The 25,183-nt window shown below is 37.1% G+C and overlaps 1 protein-coding gene and 1 long non-coding RNA gene across 2 annotated transcripts in view; one reads left to right on the forward strand and one right to left on the reverse strand.

The window, feature by feature from the left end:
* LOC100395603 (ovostatin homolog 2) overlaps positions 1–25,183 on the forward strand; it is a 47,481-nt gene that overhangs the window by 14,584 nt on the left and 7,714 nt on the right. Inside the window, exons 11-28 of the mRNA XM_017975927.4 lie at positions 196–354; positions 1,051–1,278; positions 2,760–2,814; positions 3,556–3,701; positions 4,059–4,205; positions 10,570–10,740; positions 11,541–11,685; positions 13,068–13,173; positions 14,236–14,464; positions 15,214–15,343; positions 16,977–17,095; positions 17,804–17,855; positions 18,628–18,711; positions 19,722–19,895; positions 20,639–20,720; positions 21,346–21,502; positions 23,474–23,548; positions 25,009–25,174. Of these exons, the coding sequence (XP_017831416.3) occupies positions 196–354; positions 1,051–1,278; positions 2,760–2,814; positions 3,556–3,701; positions 4,059–4,205; positions 10,570–10,740; positions 11,541–11,685; positions 13,068–13,173; positions 14,236–14,464; positions 15,214–15,343; positions 16,977–17,095; positions 17,804–17,855; positions 18,628–18,711; positions 19,722–19,895; positions 20,639–20,720; positions 21,346–21,502; positions 23,474–23,548; positions 25,009–25,174 (2,425 nt within the window). The remainder of the gene's footprint in view (positions 1–195; positions 355–1,050; positions 1,279–2,759; positions 2,815–3,555; positions 3,702–4,058; positions 4,206–10,569; positions 10,741–11,540; positions 11,686–13,067; positions 13,174–14,235; positions 14,465–15,213; positions 15,344–16,976; positions 17,096–17,803; positions 17,856–18,627; positions 18,712–19,721; positions 19,896–20,638; positions 20,721–21,345; positions 21,503–23,473; positions 23,549–25,008; positions 25,175–25,183) is intronic.
* LOC118144114 (uncharacterized) lies at positions 212–17,123 on the reverse strand. The gene is made up of 3 exons (XR_004728631.2): positions 16,993–17,123; positions 1,815–1,872; positions 212–348 (listed from the first exon to the last, which is right to left on the reverse strand). It is a non-coding gene; the product is annotated as an uncharacterized LOC118144114 (long non-coding RNA).

A 25,183-nucleotide genomic window follows, 5' to 3' on the forward strand; every position in this document is an offset into this window, starting at 1 on the left:
TGAAAGAAGAAATAGATAATATTATACTTGTTTCCATACTTTATATTACATATCTATGTATTTAGTAGAACATCTTTCTGTCTGTTGGAATTTGAGAAAATGACAAGGGATCACATTTATGAGTAGAAAAATTTCTCTGTAAAAATGTGAACATTTTGTGTTTTACATCACATTAATTATTCTTTTCTTGTACAGCTTAAATTTTCGGGTCCCGATAATGTACCTCTGGTGAACAAGTTGTTGCAACTGGAGCTCAATGATGAATTTATAGGAAATTACACTACAGATGAGAATGGCGAGGCTCAATTTTCCATTGACACTTCAGACATATTTGAGCCAGAGTTCAACCTAAAAGTAAGACATCAAAGAATAGAGGAAGACCATTAGACATCCCACAGAGGATTTGGATGACAGAAATGTTCAACATTAAGAATATCTTAAGAGATAACTTGTATTCAGAATATATTTTAATAAAAATTTAAAATGTAGCTTACTTTATATAATTTGTTTGTTCACTAAATAATATATGAGAATACTTGTCCAAGAAGACGAGAAGCTGAAAGTGTATTACAGTTGTTAGACATTCTCTAACAACTAATATTTTCCTCCAGGAAACAAGAAGTTGCTCGTGAGGATGATTTGACTTTCTGACTCAGATCATTTCATGCATAGATAGGGGAGATCCTATGTTTTCTCTTTATTTTCTGATGCGCAAACAGAATTTCACAGTTAAATAATTTTCAGTGCTCACATGTAAGTGAAAGAAACAGAGCTCAAGCCCAATTCTGTGGCTTCAATGAAAGAATAAAGAACACAACAATTCTCCGTCAGTCTAATCAAATATTTACACAATCTTTCATGGTCATGTTTTGTATACAAAGAGCAGAGTGCTATTATTATTTTGATTCCAAGAAGTTAACATTATAAAGTCAGCCACAAGTTGAGATTCCTCCCTGTTTTGAAGACTTGAGAAATCTCCATTCTGCAGTAACAACTGTCTTCGGATGTCATGATAGCTCTAAGACCCTCTACTTTCTTTTCTCCTCTCAGGCCACGTATGTTCGACCTAAGAGCTGCTATCTTCCCAGCTGGTTGACGCCTCAGTACTTGGATGCTCACTTCTTAGTCTCACGCTTTTACTCCCGCACCAACAGCTTCCTGAAGATTGTTCCTGAACCAAAGCAGCTTGAATGTAATCAACAGAAGGTTGTTACTGTGCATTACTCCCTAAACAGTGAAGCATATAAGGATGACTCCAGTGTAAACTTCTTCTATTTGGTGAGTCTTGGTCAGTGGGTTCCTGGAATCCTGTTCAATTCTACATCTGCTTAGCCTAGCACAGCTTAGAAAGCATGCATCAGCCACTCCATGGTGACCAGAGTGAGGGCAGCCTTCTCACTCTGCTGGTGAATACTGTTCGGTCCATTAACAACAAACAAACACAAAATGATCTAAGGGAATTGAAGTTTCCCTAAGGTTGAAGAAGTTGCTATTCAGAGTCTGCTTGTTTAAGCATTCAAATGTAACTCATAGCAAGTATTTATGACCCTCGGTAATAGTAAAATATCAGGCAGATGCCAGAAAGTAAGGTGGAAAGCTCGTTTTGATAAGCAGTAAAAGGACTTTGTTCTCTTGGTTCTGTCCACTTTGTCTCTCTACAGTGGAGCCACTGATGTTTTTGGCACCAGAAACTGACTGGTTTCATGGAAGACAATCTTTCCACAGATGGGGTGGGGATGGGGGGATGGCTTCATGATGGTTCAAGCATATTATATTTATTGTGCACTTTATTTCTATAATTATTACATACTCACCATAATGTAGAGTCAGTGAGAACACTGTGCTTGCTTTCCTGCAGCTAGATGGTCTCATCTGGGGGTGATGGGAGACAGTGACAGATCATCAGGCATTAGTTTCTCATAAGGAGTATGCAACCTAGATCCCTCACATGTACAGTTCACAATAGAGTTTGCACCCTGTAAGAATCTAATACCTCTGCCGATCTGACCGGAGCTCAGGTGGTAATGCTTACTCACCACACCACTCACCTCCTGCTATGTAACCCAGTACCTAACAGCCCATGGACAGGTACCTACTGGTACCTACAGCCTGGGGACTGGGGCCTTCTGCTCTAAAGCCTATTGAAGAGTGAAAAGACACTGACTTGGAAATTAAGACATTAACTTGACTCCCCCACCCTTTCCTAGTTAGCACGTAAATTAGTGCATCTTGGACAGATCGTTTCAACTCTTTAAGCCTTGGTTTCCTCGAGTGTACATTGTAATTGGAGATGGTCAAACTTACCTTTTAGGGTAAGTGTTCTGTGTAAGGCACTGTTATAAAGATTGTATATGTGATAACTCATTTAATCAGCCTTATAGATAGCTCCATTTTACAGATAATGGAATAGAGACAAACAGGTGAAAACACCATGTCTTAAGTCACAAAGTTAAGAGCAGGCGAAGGCATATTTGGAACCAGACAGTCTCGACAATTTCAGAGCTTTATGTGCCACTTTGCATGGTGCGTTGCACATAGTTCACAAAGTTTCCAGTATATAATAAAATCTCTATCAATTGTAGTCACTTTCTCTGCTCTTTTCCAACTTACGCAAAGTCAATTTTTAATATTTGCTTGTGGAAGCTACCCTATCTTATGGAACAGAATGACCGCTAAGTAATAAATTCCCTCATCACAATATGAGAATATGATGATATTAGAAAACATATTGCATGCTATGTTTTCTTTGTTCTGCACAGATGATGGCAAAAGGAGCTATCTTACTCAGTGGACAAAAGGAGATCAGAAACAAAGGTATATGTAACATACTTATTTTAAAATATGTACTCTACCTACATTTTTTCTTAAGGAAATACAGAAATTATATATATGGGAATTATATATAAAGAAAATATATTGATATATAGTCAAAAATATACATATATACATATATAATATATATATAACATTTACATATATAAACATATATATGTTACATACATATGTAACATACAAATATATATATTTGAAAGATCATCAGGCATTAGATTCTCATAAGGAGCACACAACCTAGATCCCTCACATGTGCGGTTCACAGTAGGGTTTGCACTCTTATGAGAATCTAATATTTGTATATTTGTGTATTATGCATGCATATGTGTGTATGTTTATTATACATATGTGTATGTATATTATACAAATGTATATGTATAGTGAAAAGAAGTTAGAATGAGCACTTACTTAAATTTGCAGATGAAGAGAATAGTTAGCACAACCTGAGGTGAGCTACTAAATGTCTTGATGAAGGAGAGTTTTGTTTCTTTCGTTGTCGGGTCATTGAGTCCATTAGAAAAGTGGTGTTCAAAATCCCAGTATATTGTTATTATCTAAATCATGCAGTCTTATTTTATAGGTACTTCCTAGCATTTAATTTATTTGCCTTGAAAACAAAGCCCAATTTGCTCTTTCTGTCCATGAGCCGTTCTCTTTCATCTAAGTGTACCAGTGATCCAGGAAACTTTGAGCATTTTGTCTGTTCGTCTCCTATTTACACAGCCTGGAATGGAAACTTCTCATTTCCGATCAGCATCAGTGCTGATGCGGCTCCTGCGGCTGTCCTGTTTGTCTACACCCTTCACCCCAGTGGGGAAATTGTGGCTGACAGTGTCAGATTCCAGATTGACAAGTGCTTTAAACACAAGGTGATGTTTCTATTTCTGGCCTTATAAATGGGAACAGTTTGTTCCCCGATGTCTTCTCGTCTGACTACTATCACCTTCACGTGAGAAACTCACACTCAGTGTTGGCATAATTGAATTATTAGGGGATGAAGGAATCACCAAATAGAATGCATGATCCTTGGCAGCTGTGAAAATCCTGAGATAGCAGCATGGTGGTGAAAGGGGTCTCCTGCAAGGAGAGCTGAGGGTGAGAGTGGGCTTGGGAAATACCGTACAGAAATCTATGAGGATTTATTCAGGAGCAATTAAATGTATTCAGATCATCTTTACATAAAATTGTCTCCACTCTCTTCTCTTTTTTTTTTCTCTTGACTTTAGGTTAGCATGAAGTTCTCTAAAGAGCAGGGCCTCCCTGGCTCCAATGCTAGTCTTTATCTTCACGCGGCCCCTGACTCATTTTGTGCTCTCCGGGCAGTGGATAGAAGCGTCGTCCTACTGGAATCAGCACAGCTGTCTGCGGAAAGTGTAAGCTCTCGGATTCTTGTTTCTCATGTTTCTCTGAACTCCCGGAAGTGTTACCCTTCAGATGATGTTTTTGAGATGCAACATGTTGAAGATATTGAATGTTTTCTTCCTTTGTTCCTTCATGGATTATATACTTATTTCTCTTGGCTATCCTAAGAGCATGCTTATAACAGTACAGAATTTGATAGATAATTGTAACAGTTTAGTTTTAGAGCTGTGATTTTTTAAAATCATAGGTGTAATCATAGATGTGGAAACCTGAAATAAAATGAAATCTCTATCTTCAAGGATATGCTTGGATTCAGTGTAAAGTTATTACCTATTAATGGATCTTGTATTTTTTTTTAAACATTTCCAGGCCTGGAATTCCAGAAGTTCACATCGAATTTATTTTGGTTAAAAATTGTTGAATATTTTCCCTTTATTTCTAACACAATTACATATAAATAACTGTTGAAATTTATAATCATATTTAAGTCTAATTCAATGATTTAATTTTTTCTGATTAAGATTATACCTGTATGTTATAGACCATGTACAAAGTGCACTAAAACATAAAGAAGGAAATCTTCGAGATCATTCATAGTCCTAATGCTTAGATGTCTTTATAGTTTTGTTGTAATTTTTTAAATCTCTTTTCTGAAGGCATATATATTTTACAAACTTGAGATCCCACCGAAAAATACAGTTTTGTATTTTGCTTTCAACCCTCCATAGTAAGTTCAGTTTTAAATATAAAATTATAGAATTCAGTAGTAATATTGAATAACTATGAATCATGATATAAACCATATATTTTTCTCAATTCAAAACATAAATATATTTAAGTTTTCTATTACAGGGAGTGAAAATACTTTAAGAAGCTTTCAGAATCTGAGGAGGCATCAACAAATAAAGGACAAATTTATCTATAAATATAGAATATGGCCGTGTGCTGTGCTCATACCTGTAATCCCAGCACTTTGGGAGGCCAAGGCAGGCAGATTGTTTGAGCTCAAGAGGTTGAGACCAGCCTGCACATGATGAGACTCTGTCTCTAACAAAAGTATAAAAAGTGAGCTGGGCACAGTGGTTTATTTGTGTGATCTCAGCAACTTGGGAGATTGAGGTGGGAGAACCCCTTGAACCCTGGCAGGGGCAGAAGTTGCAGTGAGCCAAGATCATGCCACTGCACTCCATCCTGGGTAACAGAGTGAGGCCCTGTCTCAAAAAAAAAAAAAGGAATATGTATATATGTGTGTATACACATATATATTTAAACACACACTCACATTATTTTTTGTTCTCTGAGAGTTTTATGGATTCTGAATAAATAGCTTCTGCTCATTCTTCCTACAGTTAGAGCGTCAAGATCTTAGGAAAACTGCCTCAAGGAAAGACTATCAAGGGACCTCAAAAATAAAATTCTAGAGGCATTTTCAGGGGTCTCAGAATATATCAGAGCCAAGAGAGGTTGCCCTTGTTTATAATTGATAACTATATTAATAGTATAAATCAAGTAAAGTTCTATAAATGAGTGAATTCCAATTTATATTCTATAAATTTATGTTATTTTTTATATTATCTTATGTAAGCTTAGTTTTTAGTTTTAAATAATTTTTAAAAGTGCAAGAATTAAACAGAGAACTCCCATGTACCCTTGACCTGATTCACCAGTTTTTTAACATTTGCCATGCTTGTTTTCTCTCTCACTCTCTCCACTTCTACACACACACACACACACACACAAACACACACCGTTTATGGCATTTCAATTTTTTTCTGAATCATTTGAGGCTAGGTTACATACATCAGTCTAGTGTGAAGAGAAAATAACTTGGAACCCTAATTCATGATTCTAAACCGAAAAAAATAATGAAGCTGAAAACTGAGTCCTGCAACAAGTCACTTTTCTTTTGTTTCTAAGCAGATAGCTACTTTTTTTTTCTTGTTACATTAGTTCGCCGTGGTTCACCGGTTTTGCTGAGTTTTCCAAAAACATATAATTTTAATTTATTAATGTAATATGAAGTTTTTTGGTACTCTACCACATTAATTTCTATTTTTCCCTTTATTATTTCCTTCCTGCTGCTTTATTTTGTTGTTATTTTTAGCTTTTACATTTAGAAATTGACTTGATTTTCATTGGGTTCGGTGTTTTTAAGCCTTTAAGTTTTTCTGTGATTTCTACTTTTGAAGTATCTCATATATCCTGATACACAGCAATTGCACCATTTTTATTTTTCAGAAATTCTGTAATTTCTGTTTGTGTTAATCTTTTCACTGAAAATTTGCTTACTGGAGTATTTTTTAATTTTTATATAAAAAGGAATTTATTTTAGAGTTTTCTTTTAAATTTCAAGTTCTTGATGGTTGGCAGTATTTCTACTGATACACTTTTGAGCCCAAATATACAGTGAGTTTTTGTGAATATATCACATATATTGAGAGGACATAGTTTGTTCTTTTTTTAATTGTACTTTAGGTTCTGGGGTACATGTGCGGATCATGCAGGATTGTTGCATAGGTACACACATGGCAATGTGGTTTGCTGCCTCCATCCTCCCGTCACCTATATCTGGTATTTCTCTCCATGTTATCCCTCCCCAACCTCCCCACCCCCCACTGTCCCTCCCTTAACCCCCAAAACAGACCCCAGTATGTGATGCTCCCCTCCCTGTGCTCATGTGTTCTCATTGTTCAACACCTGCCTATGAGCCAGAACACGCAGTATTTGGTTTTCTGTTCTTGCATTAGTTTGAGGAGAATGATGCTTTGCAGATTTATCCATGTCCCTACAAAGAACATGAACTCATCCTTTTTTATGGCTGCATAGTATTCCATGGGGTATATGTGCCACATTTTCTTTGTCCAGTCTATCATTGATGAGCATTTGGGTTGGTTCCAGGTCTTTGCTATTGCAAATAGTTTGTTTTCTATCCACAAGATTGCATTATTTTGATCCTTTGTATTCTTACTAAGTTTTTAAAATTTACTTAACCTTCTTCTGCTGAATAGTGTCTTAACATACTCTACTAATAGTGCTCTGCTTCTTCTTGCATATCCCGTAGTTTCTGCATAGTCGTAACTGTTGTGCCTTTATTATGAATTGCAATTTTTAGCAGTGAGTATTCTTTTCTATCTTGTTTGATGTCGTTTGACCTTACTTTTACTATTTCCAATATCAGGAGGATTGCAGCCCTCGCATTCTTATTATTTTCCTTTATTTGCCCTTTGGATTTCACCTTGTGAAACGTGTACTTCACTTGGCTTTTGTATCAAGTACAGCATTGGGTTTTGTTTTAAATATACATGTCTTTGTCTTTTAAAGGTGAATACAGTCTATTCACTTCATTGCTATGATGTATATGTTAGGCCTCAGCTCTATCATACTGTTTTTCTTATAATTCTATATTCTATTTAAGGTCACTTTATTTCTTTAGCTTTTTGTTTGTTTGTTTGTTTGTTTGTTGTTACAATCTTGCTTAAAGCTTCTTTGAGTATTTAGGCTGGGTTGAATTTTTATTTTAGTGGTTATTTTTGTATTTCCATGTTTTATAATATCCTAATCTCATTTTTTTTTTGCTTAGCCTTAATATCTAATCAGTTATTTTTAAATAGTAATCTTTGAGTCTTACCTGCTACCTACATAACAGTCGGTCATCTCTAGTTTCCACTTTTCTCTCCCTCTTTTCTCATTTTATTGTTGTATCTTTTACTTGTTGTCAGAAAATATAAGGCTTACATTCTGTCTTGTTCCTCCTATTCTCCAACTTTTACTAGTTTCCTGATTTATCTTTTGGTTACATCAAGCTCATTCTCCATGAGACTGAGGTGTGAAGATTGTTTGACCCTGGGAGACCGAGGCTGCCGTGAGCGATTATCTCACCACTGTGCTTCAGCCCGGGCAAGGGAGTGAGACCCTGTCTCAAAAACGAATAAATAAAAATTTAAAAAAATAAAACCCATTCTCTACTAGAATCCTCAGAATATCACATAAGTATAAGAATCTCTGAAATTTTCATATTCAAAGTAAATGAAGGACAGGTATTTTGTATATCAAATCTTTGGCTTATACATTTAAATTTTTTTTAATGCTACCCTGTTATTATCTTCCTTTGAATATGGTTTTTAATAGCTCTGACATTATTCTAATTCTTTTTCCACTGTAAGCTACTTTATCTTTACGTCTGAAGGTCTTGAATGTTTTTTCCCCTTTATCCTTTAATCTAATAGTTTTAGTAAGACTGTATTATTCTGCAGAAGTTTTGCCAGGTACACAGTGGACTCATGCAATAGGTAAACTCAGATCTTCTTTTATTTTCAAATACTCTGTACAATTGTTGGATCTTTTTTCCTGCTTTCCAATTGAGTCACTTTGTCTGTGACCTGTTTTAATGCATTATTTCTCAGTTTTATTTTTTTGTTTTTCCTCTTTGCTGCTTTTTTTTTTTTTTTTTTTTTTTTTTTTGCAACAGAGTCTCGCTCTGTCACTTAGGCTGGAGTGGCACCTTTTCGGCTCACTGCAACCTCTGCCTCCCAGGTTCAAGCGATTCTCCTGCCTCGACCTCCTGAGTAGCTGGGATTACAAGCACATGCCACCACGCCCGGCTAATTTTTGTATTTTTAGTAGAGACAGGTTTTCACCATTTTGGTCAGGCTGATCTCAAACTCTTGACCTGAGGTGATGCGCCTGCCTCAGCCTCCCAAAGTGCTGGGATTACAGATGTGAGCTACTGCACCCAGCCTCTATGCTCCTTTTAAAGTTTTCTCTGAACTGTTTTCTCTTGATATCCTTATACTTTTGGGTTTATTTATGTTATAATTTCCTCTAGTTTTTCTGAATTCAATAAACTCCCACTTCGTTTCTTCTTGGTTTTTGTCCATTTCTATCTTTTCTTAACTGAATTTCTGACTCATGGTGCCTTTTAAATACCCCAAATACATGCTTGAGAATATTTCACTTTTGTTAAATTATTTTGGTATGGCTTTTCTTTGTTTACTTATTTAATTTATTTTGTTGGTGACTTTAGTGGAGAAGTTTCATTAGCTGAAATATGTTGGTTTACATTTGCTACCAGCAGTTTTGTATGGAGTTGATTTATTCTAGTTCTTGATATTTTGTGGGTAGTGTTCATAGGTGAAGAGTCCTTTTTCGGTTTTTGGGTTTTTTTTTAGTAAAATGTTTTTGTTTCTGCTTTTGTTTTTTTTTTTTCTTTAAAATGTTGATGATGGAAATGAGGGCGGAGGGAGTTATCTTATCCTATGACATCTTTTCCTTCTTTAAACGCCCTGTCTTCAAGGGTCTGCACACCTCTTTTGTGATCTCATTATTTCTCATTAGCCATGTTTTTTGGAAGCTTCCACTTCCAGTCCCATTCATGCCAAACCTTTCTCTGTATGCTATACTGGGAACTGTGGAGTCCGAGAACTTTGATTTGTATTTTTATACAATGCTAGACTTTCTGTTCTTTTCTTTTCCTTTTTTGAGACAGAGTCTTGCTCTGTCACCAGGCTAGAGTGCTGTGACATGATCTTGGCTCAGGGCAACTTCTGCCTCCCAGGTTCAAGCAACTCTCCTGTCTCAGCCTCCTGAGTAGCTGAGATTACAGGTGCCCGCCACCACGCCCTGCTAATTTTTGTATTTTTAGTAGAGACAGGGTTTCACTATGTTGGCCAGGATAGTCTCGATTTCTTGACCTCGTGATCCACTCACCTCAGCCTTCCAAAGTGCTAGGATTGCAGGTGTGAACCACCGTGCCCAGCACTAGACTTTCTTTTACCTGGAGTTGACTTGGTACGTGTTTCTTCTAGTATCTCCATAACATTCTGCTTTCTTTTTTTTCTGCAGTCTCTTAAGCCCTCCCTCTGCAACAGCAATACAAACTATGTTGGAATTTGGTGTTTCTCTACTAAAAAATAATTTGAAGAACACAGTATTCTCTGCGTTGCAGTAATGTTAAAGATGTTACTTATGAGTATCATTACTTGTTCTCTTTGTTGATTTTATGTTTTCTTTGGAAGATTATGTAAGGCGATTTAAAATCGGGCAGCAAACTTTATTCTCCATACCCAGGAGTTCTAGTGTTATAATTTAATGGATTGTCTGTACAACAGGCCTTGGATTAATCAATAATCAGGCATTGCTTTCTTACATTCTCTCTTAAATCCTGCACCTAAACTGAGAAATTTTGTGAACATGACATCAGTTGCCTAAAACAAAACTGGTTTGCTCTTTCAAAAGGAGGAGCTAATGTGAAAATACTGGATGAAATACGATGGCTCTTAAAGAAAAGAACAAGAATAAATGATACAGTACAAAATTATCAATTTTGTAATTTTAAAAGAAGTGCTTAAAATTATTGGGAAATTTTTTTTCTTATAGGTGTATAACATGGTTCCAAATATAGAGCTGTTTGGTTATTTGTACCATGGTCTCAATCTTGATGATGACAAAGCAGACCCTTGCATTCCTCAGAAGGATATGTTCCACAATGGTTTATATTACACACCTGTAAGCAACTATGGGGATGGAGACATCTATAATATTGTCAGGGTAAGATTACTAAGAATTTTGGAAAATATTTTATCTCAATTTTTAGTATTCATAATGCATATCGATGTTTTGTTAATTATGTAGTTTTCCTCCTCTACTCTGAGATTCGTGTCTGTAATCAGCCAATAAAGTACACAGAAATTGTCTTATTAAAAGGAGATATTAATTTTGTTGATTTTTAAATTTCCTGCTGAAAACAAATTATGTAGCTATAATTATGAAACCTCATTTTAAAAAGTAAAACGGTCTCCAATTAATACAATAAATCTTACGCAAAGATAGTCAAATCAAGAGGCTAAGAAGTTGTGGACTCCATATGTCCCTAGGGCATCAATGAGATATGCTGAGCCTTCCATGAAAGAATCTCTATAATTAATGTCACAAGTGTGTAAGAAAAGGGGCACTGAATCAGACAGACTTTATCAAGTTCCAGCTCTTCAATTGATGTGCTGTGGGGTGTGTGTGTGTGTGTGTGTGTTTGATGTTAATTAGGGTAATGATAGTGCTGCTCCCTTAGATATTTTTCACTTAGGATGAAATGAAGAATAATGGAAAACACTTAGAAAATGCTAGTACATGATAAGTGCTAGACAAATCATAGTGATTATCATTTTTTCTCTAAATTTGGGGGTTTCCATAAGGCAAATAAAGGTAACTTGACTTGTAAGTTCTTAGCCCTTTGTTAACACAGAAAATATGGATACTTATGATCCATTTATCTTTACAATATAAATAATAGGCCTTTTATAGTTTTTGCATGAAAAGAATGAACAATGTTTTTGTTGTTTGTTTCTTTAAAGAACATGGGTCTGAAAGTCTTTACCAATCTCCATTACCGAAAACCAGAAGTATGTGTGATGGAAAGAAGGCTTCCACTCCCTGAGCCCCGTTATCCAGGAGCAGGAAATTATGGTCTGATATATAGTGCTCCATCTAGAATTGCATGTAGGTAATCTTAAATTTTATGTTGGAGGATGACCAAAGCAATTTGTGGAATTCAGTGTATTTGAGATAAAATTGTACAATTTTGGAATTTTTTATGTTAATTACATCATGTTTTTGGCTACAGTTAGACATCTTGTAGTTGGATAAAGCAGAATAAGACAGACTAGAAATGCTTTTGGCTATAACAAGCAATTCGCTTCAGATAGAAGATATAGTTTATTTTTATTGGTAAAATGCAATGTCAGAAATACAGTTATGCTTCACTTAGTGATGGAGAATTTGTTCTGAGACATGCATTGTCAGGTGATATTGTGGGAACATCACAGAGTGCACTTACACAAACTTAGATGCTGTAGCCTACAACGCACCCAGGCTGTAAGGTAGAGCCTATTTTTCCTAGGCTATAAACCTCCACAGCATGTGACTATACTGAATACTACAGGCAGTTATGACATAACGGTAACTATTTGTGTATCTAAACATTGCTAAACATGGAAAAGGCACAGAGAAAATGTAGTATAAAAGATTTTTTTTAATTGTACTTTTATATAGGGTTCTTCCCATGAAGGGAGCTTGCAAGACTAAAAGTGAGTCAGGGTACAAATCTATTTTCTTTGTTTGCATTCTTATTCTATAAGCTTTTTCTATTTTTAATTTTTTTAACTTTTATGCCTTTTCATTAAAAATGAAGATGCAAACACATACATTACTCTAGGCCTATACGAGGTCAGGATCATCAATATCACTGTCTTCCACCTCCACATCTTATACCACTGAAGGATCTTCAGGGTCAGTAACACGCATGGAGCTGTCTGTCATCTCTTATGATAGCAATGCCTTCTCTGGAACACTTTTTGAAGGACCTGTCTGAAGCTATTTTGTGGTTAATTTTTTTCATAAGTAAAAAGAGTACACCCTAAACAGTAACCAGTATAGTAGAGTACAAACACCAGTAACGTAGTCATTTATTATCATTCTCAAGTATTATGTACTGCACAGAATTGTGTCTGCTGCATTTTTATAGGACTGGAGGTGCAGCAGGTTTGTTTACACCAGCATCACCAGAAATGCGTGAGCAATGCATTGCACTACAACATTATGATGACTTGATGTCAATAGGTGGTAGGGATTTTTCAGCTCCATTATAACCTTATGGGATCACTGCGGTCTAAGTGGTCCATCATTGACCACAATGTCATTATGTGATGCCTGACTGTGTATAGGAACAGGCAATGTGTGGTGACGCAAGAGAACAGTCATTGTAAGTGACTACGATATAGGAAAGTGAGATGTTATTATGAGGACCCTATACCCTGATAATATATAGACCATAATTTACAGAGTCCAGAGCCTGAATAAGGAACTTCTTCCTTTTTTTTTAGCTAATAAAATTGGAGAGGAAAATACTGACTATGTGGAACAGGCTATAATTCAAACAGTAAGAACCAACTTCCCAGAGACATGGATGTGGGACCTTGTCAGTGTTGAGTGAGTTTTAACCATTTTCCCTCCTATGTGTATTTCTGTTTTCTTTTTCTTTCTTCACTTTTATTCCTGGATGTATAAAATAGTGCCATATTTGTAAAATATATATCATCGATTCGCATGTACTGTTCACACATTTTATTTTTCTCTAGCAATGTTTTCCTTTCACCAAGACTTTCTCTTCTATTCATTTTATGCAGACAGATTTAAGCTGCCCCACTTAAAAAAAATGAGGTGTTTAAAGAAATATGACCTTTCTAGGCCAGGGATGGTGGCTCATGCCTATAATCCCAGCACTTTGGGAGGCTGAGGTGGGTGGATCACCTGAGGTCAGGAATTCAAGACCAGCCTGGCCAACATGGTGAAACTCCGTCTCTACTAAAAATACAAAAATTAGCAGGGCATGGTGGTCTGTGCCTGTAATCCCAGCTATTCGGGAGCCTGGGACAAGAGAATCACTCAAACCTGGGAGGTGCAGGTGGCAGTGAGCTGAGATCGCACCACTGCACTCCAGCCTGGGCAACAGAGAGAGACTCCATCTCAAAAAATAAATAAATAAAAGAAATATGATCTTTCTATACTCAAACTTTACAAAAATTCAGCTCTCTGTTTTTTGTTTTTTGTTTTTTGTTTTTTTGAGACGGAGTTTCGCTCTTGTTACCCAGGCTGGAGTGCAATGGCACGATCTCGGCTCACTGCAACTTCTGCCTCCTGGGTTCAGGCAATTCTCCTGCCTCAGCCTCCTGAGTAGCTGGTATTACAGGCACGCACCACCATGCCCAGCTAATTTTTGTATTTTTAGTAGAGACGGGGTTTCACCATGTTGACCAGGATGTTCTCGATCTCTTGACCTCGTGATCCACCCGCCTCGGCCTCCCAAAGTGCTGGGATTACAGGCATGAGCCACCGCGCCCGGCCCAGCTCTCCTTATTTTTATCTAATGTCCCATCCAAACAATATAACTCACTTTGGAGCTTCAGTCAACACTTTTCTGCTCGCTCCATACTTAATTTAAGTTCTTGATTCAGACAAAGAATGTGTTTTACTGATAACGTCTTCTTCTAGTTCCTCAGGCACTGCCACTCTTTCATTCCGCATTCCTGATACGATAACCCAGTGGGAGGCAAATGGCTTTTGTGTGAATGGCGACGTTGGATTTGGTATTTCCTCTACGACCACTCTAGAAGTCTTCCAACCTTTCTTTGTTGAAATTGCCTCACCCTTTTCAGTTGTTCAAAATGAACAATTTGATTTGATTGTCAATGTCTTCAACTACTTGAATACATGTGTAGAGGTGAGTTGTTCTCTTCGATCAGGAGGCAAAAATCTAACAACGTTAAAATGTTTCTTAATATTTCCATATTCTCTTTATGCTCAAATGCAAAATGCTGCTATGAAGGTATAAGACTTAGGTCCATATTCCTCCAACAAAGGCAATTGCTTTCATTCACAGCGACAGTTTATATCTTTTCCTGTCTGTTTCTCTTTCTATTTTCTTTTTCATCTTTCTTCCCCTTTCATCTCTGTCTCTCTTTCTTTATATTTCTTGTTCTTCATCTTCCTTTCTTAATTTTTTTATTATGTAAAGATGGGGTTTCACCATGATGGACAGGCAGGTCTTGAACTCCTGACCTCAGGTGATCCACCCACCTCGGCCTCCCAAAGTGCTGGGATCACAGGCATGAACCACCGTGCCCGCCCTGTTCTTTATCTTCCTTACTCTCTTTCTGTTTTCTTTACTTGTTTCTTTCCATCCCTCCATGTGTGTGTCTTTCTGTGGATTCTGAAAGAGTTTCTTCATTCTGTACCACAAACCTCTGAGACTTTTGCTTTGTTGTTTTTCCTCCTTGTTGGGTAACATGTGTTCACCGTTCTTTTGTTTCGGTACTCTGCGGACGGTCGAAAGTGCGGTGGCGGGTGGGGGGGGTGGGGAACGGAGAAGGGACTCTGACTTTGGCAGGTTTCTAAACAGTGTATTGAGCATGGCGTTTCGTAATGGTGTGTGTTCCAGTGCCATCCTCATTGCTATGATTGTTTTCTTAGATTTCTGTTCAAGTGGAGGAGTCTCAGAATTATGAAGCAAATATTAACACCCTGAAAATCAATGGCAGTGAGATTATCCAAGCTGGAGGGAGGAAAACAAATGTCTGGACTGTTATACCTAAGAAATTAGGTAAGCAGCTACTTGTCTACACCAGTGTCTCATGGAAAACCAGCCCGTATTTACTGTCTCCCTTTGTTTTCCTTAAATTGTCTGTACAAACATGATTTTCTCCCTCACATTTTTTAAATTGTTATTGTAAATCGTCCATTAAAAATTCTAATCTATAGTAATCCAATTTCTGGTGTTAATGCTGTGTACAGCAAAACCACCATTCATTTTTCAAGAGTGTAATGTAATTAAAATGCAATATAAATGCTAACTTGCATGACATATCAGGGTCTACATGTTTGGGATATGCTGTATCCCTAATCAAGGCCATGTTATCATTGATGCCACCTTCATTCTTTGACTTCTCACTGGCTCTTTCCCCTACCATCATGAACCCAGACCACCTTCACAAAAATTGCTGCTCCATCACAATGATCTATTAGGGAATTGTAAGGTTTGAACTTTACTAAATGTGCCATGGGGGTACCACAATCTCTAAATGATTGAATTGAGATCAAAAACTGAGGATATTGTCTTAGTGCATATGCTATCTACAAGATGGAAAAATAAACTTGTCTCCTATTGAAAATACATAGAATGGAAAAAGTTTAAAACTAGTAAACAAGGAATGCTAGATGTGATGTGCATGATACTTTTAATCACTACTTTAAAAAACATTCAAATTTTCTTTATTTAATGTCATATTCATGGTATTATTTTAACAGCAAATACTATATTTATGAATTAGTTCAGTTGCAATGTTGTTCTCAGATTATTTTTCTATTAGATTTGAAGTTTCTCAATATTTCTACTGTACAACGTCTTCAAAATCGTACCTTGGCAACTGAGATAGAATACTGTACAAACTTGTATAGTTTTATGTCATTAAGTCGAAGACACAGTTTTAAGAGTGAAATAGCAAGCTTTCTGAGACAGAGAAACAAAAAGAAAAGCTCCAAAAAATAAAAAACAAGAACAATATATTGGTTATGTATGTTGGTATATAGGCATGTAAATAATAATAACCTTAAAGAATGACTGTTTTCAATCCTCTAATTTTTACAAGCAAGAAAACTGGAGATCAGTTCTAATTATAAAATGTGAAATCTGGAAGTTTAAAAACAATGGCTTCCTTGCTAGGACATTATTTCAATCCAGCACCTGTCTACCATATCATATTTTACTATTTTTGTTTGTTTGATCTTGGGAAAAGTTAGCAACCCTAGTTAGCTGACATTATTTACCTATATTGTCATAAGTAACCTTTATAAACAATCAGTATCAAGGAATTGACTCAGATGACTTTGTAGAATGTTACTTTTCCTAAAACTTCTTAAGTTTTAATTAAGTAAATTTATCATGTAATGTGGTATCTTCCATTTCATCTGTTCCATGATTTTCACGATTCCTTACATTAGGTAAATTTATCATTCCTTGGTTAATGTAAGGAATCATGAAAATCATGGAACAGGTGAAATGGAAGATACCACATTATATCTAGGTAGGAGAAAAAACAAGTTATTTTGGTCTAAGCATTAACTTGATGATAGAACTTGGTTCATCCAATTCAAGACATGGTTCACAGGCTCTAGTCATTTCTCACTACGGTAGGGACCAATGATCAATTTAATTTATATTTGGAAATGTTTTCCAGGTAAAGTGAATATTACCGTAGTTGCTGAGTCCAAACGAAGCAATGCTTGCCCAAATGAAGGAATTGAGCAGCAAAAGCTAAACTGGAAAGATACTGTGGTCAAAAGCTTCTTGGTAGAGGTATGGATGTGCAAACCATCAAGTTTTCCTGAAAAGAAACAGATGACATCTAAGAGGTTCTGTATTAAAAGACATTCTCCACTTAGAGACTTAATTAGTTGACAGCATTTACTTTTGACACAAGACATGCCATTTAAAATGAATTAAAATAGCATAAAGTTCATCCTTTCTTTAGTTAATACCTCACCCAGGATAGTAAAACTTAACACTTGAAACAGGCTTGACAATTTTTGCTTGTTTCTGACTCAGCATGTTTCCTGTACACCTATTTCTCTTCCTTCTCCTTTTCCAATTCTCAAATTCAAGAGACAAATCTACTTGTCCTACACTCCCATGCAGTTTCCATCGTCCTCAACAAGAATCAGCACTTATCAGGGGAGCACTCTGGATTTGGCTCTTGGTCGCTCCCTGCTCCACAAAGCACTTTTAGTTACTTACCGGAGATGCTAGACAGGATCAGAGGAGCTGAGAGTGTCCCACAATGACATCAAGGTTATGCCTGTCCCAGCTACAGAACACAGAGGTTAAAATGGGTGCTGGTGATGTTCCGTAACTTCCAGATAAGAGCAGAAGGGGACTATGAGTAGATCTCTCGGGGATAAACTTGCACCAGCCATCCTTAAGTGAGCTGGTGCTTAATCACTTTCCTTTCATGGACGGAGGACCTTGACTCATTCTCCTGTACTTGTTTGTGTTCCTCTTTGACAGCCTGAAGGTATTGAAAAAGAAAGGACCCAGAGTTTCCTTATCTGTACAGAAGGTAAGAGGATCTTTTAGGAAGTCAAATTAGTCCTAAATAAAATTCACCAAAAGGATGAGTTTATGTCCTCTCCTTCCACATGAGTCCTGTGATTTCACTTTAAATATCTCATGGAGGATTCTTGTATTTCATGCTTTATCTTCACTGGTGTAATTTTAGCCAGGAAAAGGCATATTCAGGAGGTGTTTTTAGTTCACTTTGGATGTTGGTCTGCCCCGACCCATATTATTTTCATCATGTGTATTCTTGGCTCCTCTTATGATATGGTTGTCACACAATATTGGACAATGAAACATTCAGGTTTGGCTCCAATAGCACAATATAATCTTTTGTACTCTTAGGATGAAATAACCTATAGATACATCACTGCCCCTGCTCCTCATCTCTGGTTTTATGGCCATGGGGGATATCATTTTACCTGGGTGATGGTGATCTGATTTTACTCCCTCATCAGAGTCTTCAAGCATTACCTTTTACGTGTGTTGTTTAATGTGTTAGAATCAATGTAGTTTTTCCTTTTTTTTTATACATAAGTAGTTCAGGCACTAAACCAGTAAAGAATGGGGGCCACAATCTAACACACAAATTTATATGCTGTTTTCTGAATGTACTGTTATCCTAAACTAGGTCAAATCCCCAATTTCATCTCTTCTAATAAACAACCTGCAAAATAAAAATAAGTCAAGGAATCTTATTTCCGAAATGTCTGTCCCTCAAATCTGCTGATATAAAGAAGCCATCACATTTTTTTAAATCAATATTTTCATTCCAGGTACCAAAGCCTCCAAGCAGGGAGTTTTGGACTTGCCAAACAATGTAGTAGAAGGGTCAGCCAGAGGCTTTTTCATTGTTGTGGGTATGTTGATTAAATTTTGTCTTTCACAGTGATTTAAAAGTCTTGGTTGAGGTGGTCTCAAAAAAAATCCTTAAAATAACGGAATAGAGAGATTTTCCTAAACTATCAATTGAAGGGAATTATTGTTCACATCCTCTATGTTTGTTTCCAGATAGGATCTGAAGGGATTACAGTACCATTTCCAGGAAACCCTAGCTCAGGTAGATGGTAACTAGTGTTTAGAAAGGAAGAGGTCCTTTATAATCATTAATCGGATATGAAATTCACATCTCGGAGAATCAGAATACACTTTGACTGTTAATAATGTTGAGAGTTTTCTCAGCAAAAAAATTTTTTTATTGTGAAAAAAGGAAAACTTCTTTGTCTGTTATTAACATGAATACCTCTTGGAAGGGATGAATTACACTTTATAATTCATAGGATTGGTTTCTTTAAAAAAATAAAACAAACTAGGCTGGATGCAGTGGCTCACACCTGTAATCCCAGCACGTTGGCAGGCCAGTGGATCACAAGGATAGGAGTTCAAGACCAGCCTGACTAACATGGTGAAACCCTGTCTCCACTAAAAGTATAAAAATTACCTGGGTGTGGTGGTGAGTGCCTGTAATCCCAGCTACTTGGGAGACTGAGACAGGAGAAAGGCTTGAACCTGGGAGGTGGAGGTTGCAGTGAGCCAAGATTGCACCACTACATTCCAGCCTGGGCCACAGAGTGAAACCCTGTCTCAAAAAAGAAAAAAAAAAAAAGCAACTAGCAAATAAGCAAAAAACACATTCCCCTAATTTTCTCCTCTTTCTGGTAATGAGATTTTCAGAAATATTTTTCATAGCATTTCAACTTCACTTTTCATAGCTATCTCCTCTTTCAAATTACTTCATAAAAATTTCTTTGTTTCCGCCTTTTAGACTCAATTTTAAATGTTACCTATTCCACTATGCCTCTTATGTATAGTTATTAATGCTGAGTTGGCAACTGTAAGCAATACGGCTTTCCACTTTTCCTGTTTTTAGGGGACGTTCTAGGACTTGTCATGCGGGATCTGGTGACACTGCAGATGCCCTATGGGAGTGGAGAGCAAAATGCTGTCCTCCTAGCATCTGATGCTTATGTTCTTGACTATCTGAAATCTACTGGGCAACTGACAGAGGAAGTTCAATCCAAGGCTTTCTTTCTCTTATCTAATGGTAAGAAGCTTTAAGTCATTTCTGCCCATAAACCAATTGTTACTTATGCCAAGATGTCATAAGCTGTTTTAATGCAATAGTCTGGTGAAGGGAAAGTCAACCTGAACGGAGGAACTTTCAGTCTAGCTCTGTTTTCCTTTTGACTTCAAAATCTATGTTGTCAGCTAGCTTCATAATTTATAGCTGCAAAATTTTCAAGCTGTTCACTTAATTTTTTTATAATTCCTGGTATTTTGCAAGCTACCTTGTTCATTCTTGTTGTTGTTGTTGTTAAGAGTTGTTGTCAGTGGTTCATCTATCAATGTCTGTATTTGTTTTCTCAGCTGTGGTCAGTTGCAATGAAGTGATTGCCTTTGTATACGGAAAGAGGGCCGTTGTAAAACGTGATGTTACAAAAAAGCTCAGGAGCATAAAATAATGTCCTTTGGTTTTTCTTTTCAGAAAGAGAACACTGAAATATAATGACCTTAGGGGAAATATGCTAAATAATTAGTAGGTACCAATGATGAGACAATTACTGAGCCAGCCATATCCATGTGTATTATCTTGTCATCAAAATCCTATAAAGTAAGAGTTAATTTTCCTCCCTTATGGATACAGAACCTGAGTTTCAGAAATTCAAATGGAAATGATTATCCTAGCGATTTGTGTCTAACACCAAAACCTAGGACTTGAACTGCACTGTTCTTTCTCTTCTCACTTGCTTAGGTTAAAAAATAATTTCTTACAATGTTGTATTTTAGGTTATCAAAGGCAGTTATCTTTCAAAAACTCTGATGGCTCATATAGTATATTTTGGCAGCAGAATCAGAAAGGAAGCATATGGTGAGATATAAATTTTTATTTTATATAATAGAGGAATTATCCGAGGAGGGCTTGCAAAGAGGTGAGGGAGGATTGTGTCCAGTGGGGATTTAGAAGAAAAGTGGGTTTCAAAGTCAATTTATAGAGAAGAAATAGATAAAACTAAAAGACTTGTGATTCTAATTTGAATGCAACAATATACCTTCAATCTCACGACGATTTTCTCAGCAGTCTGATCATTTCATGACAGCCCCTATGCGTGCACAGCTGATGAACTCCACCAAAGAGGGCACATCATACTCTGTGCTTCTCAGAGTCCCACATAGATTCAGGAAAGTGAAATTAGAAGAACCCGAAATACCTACTTACATCAGTTCTCTCTCCATGTATGGCTAAACTAATGGGCTATACAGTAAGACCTTTGGGTGCAAACATGCTGAAAATTACCTACTCTAGTTTCTACTCAATGCTAGTCATAATATTTTCCTGACACAAAGGAAAGAACGACTATTAATAAGGCCTGGTTTACTGTAGATGAGTGGAATGCGCACCTTACCCAAAGAGAGCAATGGTGATGAACCTGTGGAATTGCTGGCATCACTATTTCCTTTTTATCTAACTTTTGCTTTGGTGATTTGCATTGCAGGCTCAGTGCCCTTGTTTTTAAGACATTGGAGAGAATGAAAAAATATGTATTAATTGATGAACATGTTCAAAAACAGACCTTAATCTGGCTTTCAAGCCAACAGAGAAGGAGTGGCTGCTTTAAGAATGATGGCCAGCTTTTCAACCCTGCCTGGGAGGTGAGAGAAGAGCAGTTCCAGGCTTTCCTTGCTCCTGGGTGTTGCCTGCCTTGCCCTGCCTCTGGCCTTCCTGATCTGGAATATGAATATTCTTCCTGTGAATAGGAAGCCTTCTGAGCCACTGTGGTCCTGAGCCTGTGGTGGGTTGGTCAGCGGCACCATTCCTGCTGCGTGCGTGTTTAACCACAGCCTGGATGTGACTTCTTCTGGGTCTCTTGACTGCCTTACTCAGTCTCTATTCCTTCCCGAGTCAGTGCTCTTCAGAAACTAAACTAGAAATAGAAGGGTGGGGGAGAGAAAGGGAACCTAGAAAAGAAGCTTGCATAAATGTGGAGACAGGCAATATATAAAGTGAGGGGGCTGTGAGTATATGGAAGGAAAGTTCATTCCTGTCCATGGATGGCAAGAAAGTTCTGGGGAAAATATCTAATAATTCACATTGTTTCAATGAAGCAAGTTTTTCTAAGACCCTCTCAAGGAAAAATTCAAGGGCCAAGCTTGCCCCGGAGCCAAAGTACAAGAGAGGTGAAGTACATCCTTGGCAGAATCCAACCCTTTTTCCATATTTAGGTAAATCCCTCCCTTCCAACTTTCTTTCTTTGCAGATAGCTGTCCACCTCCAGCGCATCTATCTTCCCCCTCCCCAAGCCCCCGTTTTCCCCTCTGGATGCTAAAAATCTCCTATCACGGCATTTTAGCATGCTCTGGTGACCCCTGAAATATCCTGAGCTTTTCTTCAGCATCCTTTCTCATAATCACCACTCCTGTTCTTGAAACACAGAATGCATATCTAATCCACATCAAAATATGAATGAAAGCAAACACCCTATGATATTTAATTTGCATGCAAGTTATATTCAAATTACTTTGTGGCATCTTTAATTTATATTTATTCCAAGCTTATTCCTTGCAGCAGGAGGACCCTGATGGAGAAGAGCTCTTGCTCCTTCATAGAAAAATCAAAAACTTTCCCACGTTCTCTTCTAAAGCACCTTCTCCACATCTTTCTTCTTATTGGATTCATTACTGGTGAATCATTGCTGATTACTGCTTCAGTTTATCTTATCTTATCCATTATTTTCTCTATAATTAAATATGTGGGGGGGTCGGGTGTCTGTGTGTGTTTTGAGTTGAGAGAAATAAAAATACAAAGGAAAAATAAAAGCTTACACTGCAGAGGAATGGTGATACCACTTGCTGTAATTTAGACGTGATGTGGGTCGCCATACCTCATGTTAGTGCTTACCAGGTTTCTCAGAAATATTCTTTTCTGAAAAAGAGAGGGGTTGTCTTTTGCTTAAATAGATAAAATAGGGAGCTTGTACAAGATCAGTAGATCTCAAATGCCATTCTGAATGCTATTTGCATCAGAATCACTGGAGCATGCATTAAAATGTATTTCACTATCTTATTCCTGAGTTTTTTGAATCAGAATCTCTGTGTGGATGCTGTTGATTTAAGTACCCCAGGGAACTTTCATGTGCAGTTTGTAAACCACATGATTCATAAATACATTTGTCATTTTACTGTGTAAGAATCTGAGACTTGACTCTGGAACCTCCTAGGGTGCTTTTCTAGGGATTTCCAGGAAACCTTCACAGCAACTTTCTACCTCACCCCATTAGAAACTCTTTGTTGGCTTTTTTCAGAGTTCTGTGAATTCCTTAGAATGCATGCTTAACCTCAAACCACATAAATGGGATTATACATGTTATTTACTGTATTTGAAATTAATTGTTATAGTAATAACAACTTAATAATTGTTATTTAATTATTGCATAGAGTCTGAATGAATTTTTGCTCAGATAATATGATTATTAACCATCTAATTTTAAAACTACACATGTTCAGGTGTTTTTATGAATAATAGTACTTGTTCCAGTATTTTTTTATACCTAGTTTTACTTCAAAAGAATACTAGTCATTTTGTGCTCTGCTGTCCTGAATGACGCATTGTTCCTTTGTTTTCAGGTTGGAGATGAAGAGGACATTTTACTCACTGCATATGTTGTTGGGATGTTCTTTGAAGCTGGGCTCAATTTCACTGTATGGATTCCCATCATCTTCTGATTTCAGTCAGCTGATTGCACATTAATTAGACTGTAGAGTCAGAGTCACTTGAGATTCTAAGACTAGATGAAGCCCCAAGAGAACACATTTATTTCATTACCATCCCTTAAATTCATGTTTTTCAAACTGTTTTTATTCATAGGCAGCTTTGATGAACAGGATTGGGGTTCTCCCTAGGGAGAATACACATATGCACACATAAATGAGTTATTCACACAGTTTCAGGCATTCAAAACTCTCCTGAAGTTCAGCCATGAATTTTAGATTAAGAATCCCTGCACTAAATAAAGCCATAGACTAGTATCTGTTTCTCTCTGAAGAAACAGTAAACATTTTCAACTCAAGTGTGGCTCACCCTAGCCACCTCCCAATCCATAGATCAGATTTCCAAAATCTATTCCTGAACTAAGATGCTAGGAATTGTCAGAGTCATTAGTATACCTTGAAAATTATCTTCAGAAATGTAAGCCTCTATTTTAGGCATTAGAAAAAATAATCTTAGGCCTACAATAAATTTGAATGCTTTGCCACATAGAAGATATTCATAACTACAATGTTACTCATCAGCTATAAAAACTGCCATTTTCTTACTAAATTTTAATGGGCTGGACATGGTGGTTCATACCTGTAATCCAAACCCTTTGGGAAGCTAAGGTAGGTGGATCACCTGAGGTCAGGTGTTCAAGACCAGCCTGGCCAACATGGTGAAACACTGTCTCTACTAAAAATACAAAAATTGGCTAGGCACGGTTGCTCACACCTGTAATCCCAGCACTTTGGGAGGCCAAGATGGGTGGATCTTGAGGTCAGGAGTTTGAGACCAGCCTGGTCAACATGGGGAAACTCTGTCTTTACTAAGGATACAAAAAATTAGCCAAGCATGGTGGCGTGTGCCTGTAATCCCAGCTACTCGGGAGGCTGAGGCAGGAGAATCGCTTGAACCCAGGAGGCGGAGGTTGCAGTGAGCCGAGATCACAACATTGCACTCCAGCCTGGGTGACAGGGCAAGACTCTATCTCAAAAAAAAAAAATTAGCTGGGCTTGGTGATGCGTGCCTTAGTCCCAGCTACTTCGGAGACTGAAGCAAAAGAATCGTTTGAACCCCGGAGGTGGAGGTTGCAGTGAGTTGAGATCATGCCACTGTACTCCAACCTGGGTAACAGAGCGAGACCCTGTCTCAAAAAAAAAAAAAGAAAAACATTATTGCTTACGTACTAATAATGACGTTATAAATTTATTTTAATGATTTTTTGAAGATATTTTAATGATTTTTTGAAGAATAAAACATATATAAAAATGGATTTCTATGTAAAATATACTTCAAGTATATATTATATACATTCTAAACAATAATTCATTTAAATGTTCAACAAGCTCATAGAATGTTCGGCTATCAATATATGATACAATATATGATTCTTCTTCTTGACCAACAGTTTCCTCCTCTACGAAATGCACTCTTTTGCCTGGAAGCAGCATTGTACAGTGGTATCACTAACGGCTACACTCATGCAATTCTAGCTTACGCTTTTGCCTTAGCTGGAAAAGAGGAACAAGCGGAATCCTTACTCCAGACCCTGGATCAATCTGCCACAAAAATAAGTAAGCATT

This window comes from Callithrix jacchus, chromosome 9, assembly GCF_049354715.1.
Source record: "Callithrix jacchus isolate 240 chromosome 9, calJac240_pri, whole genome shotgun sequence".
Lineage (NCBI taxonomy): Eukaryota > Metazoa > Chordata > Mammalia > Primates > Cebidae > Callithrix > Callithrix jacchus.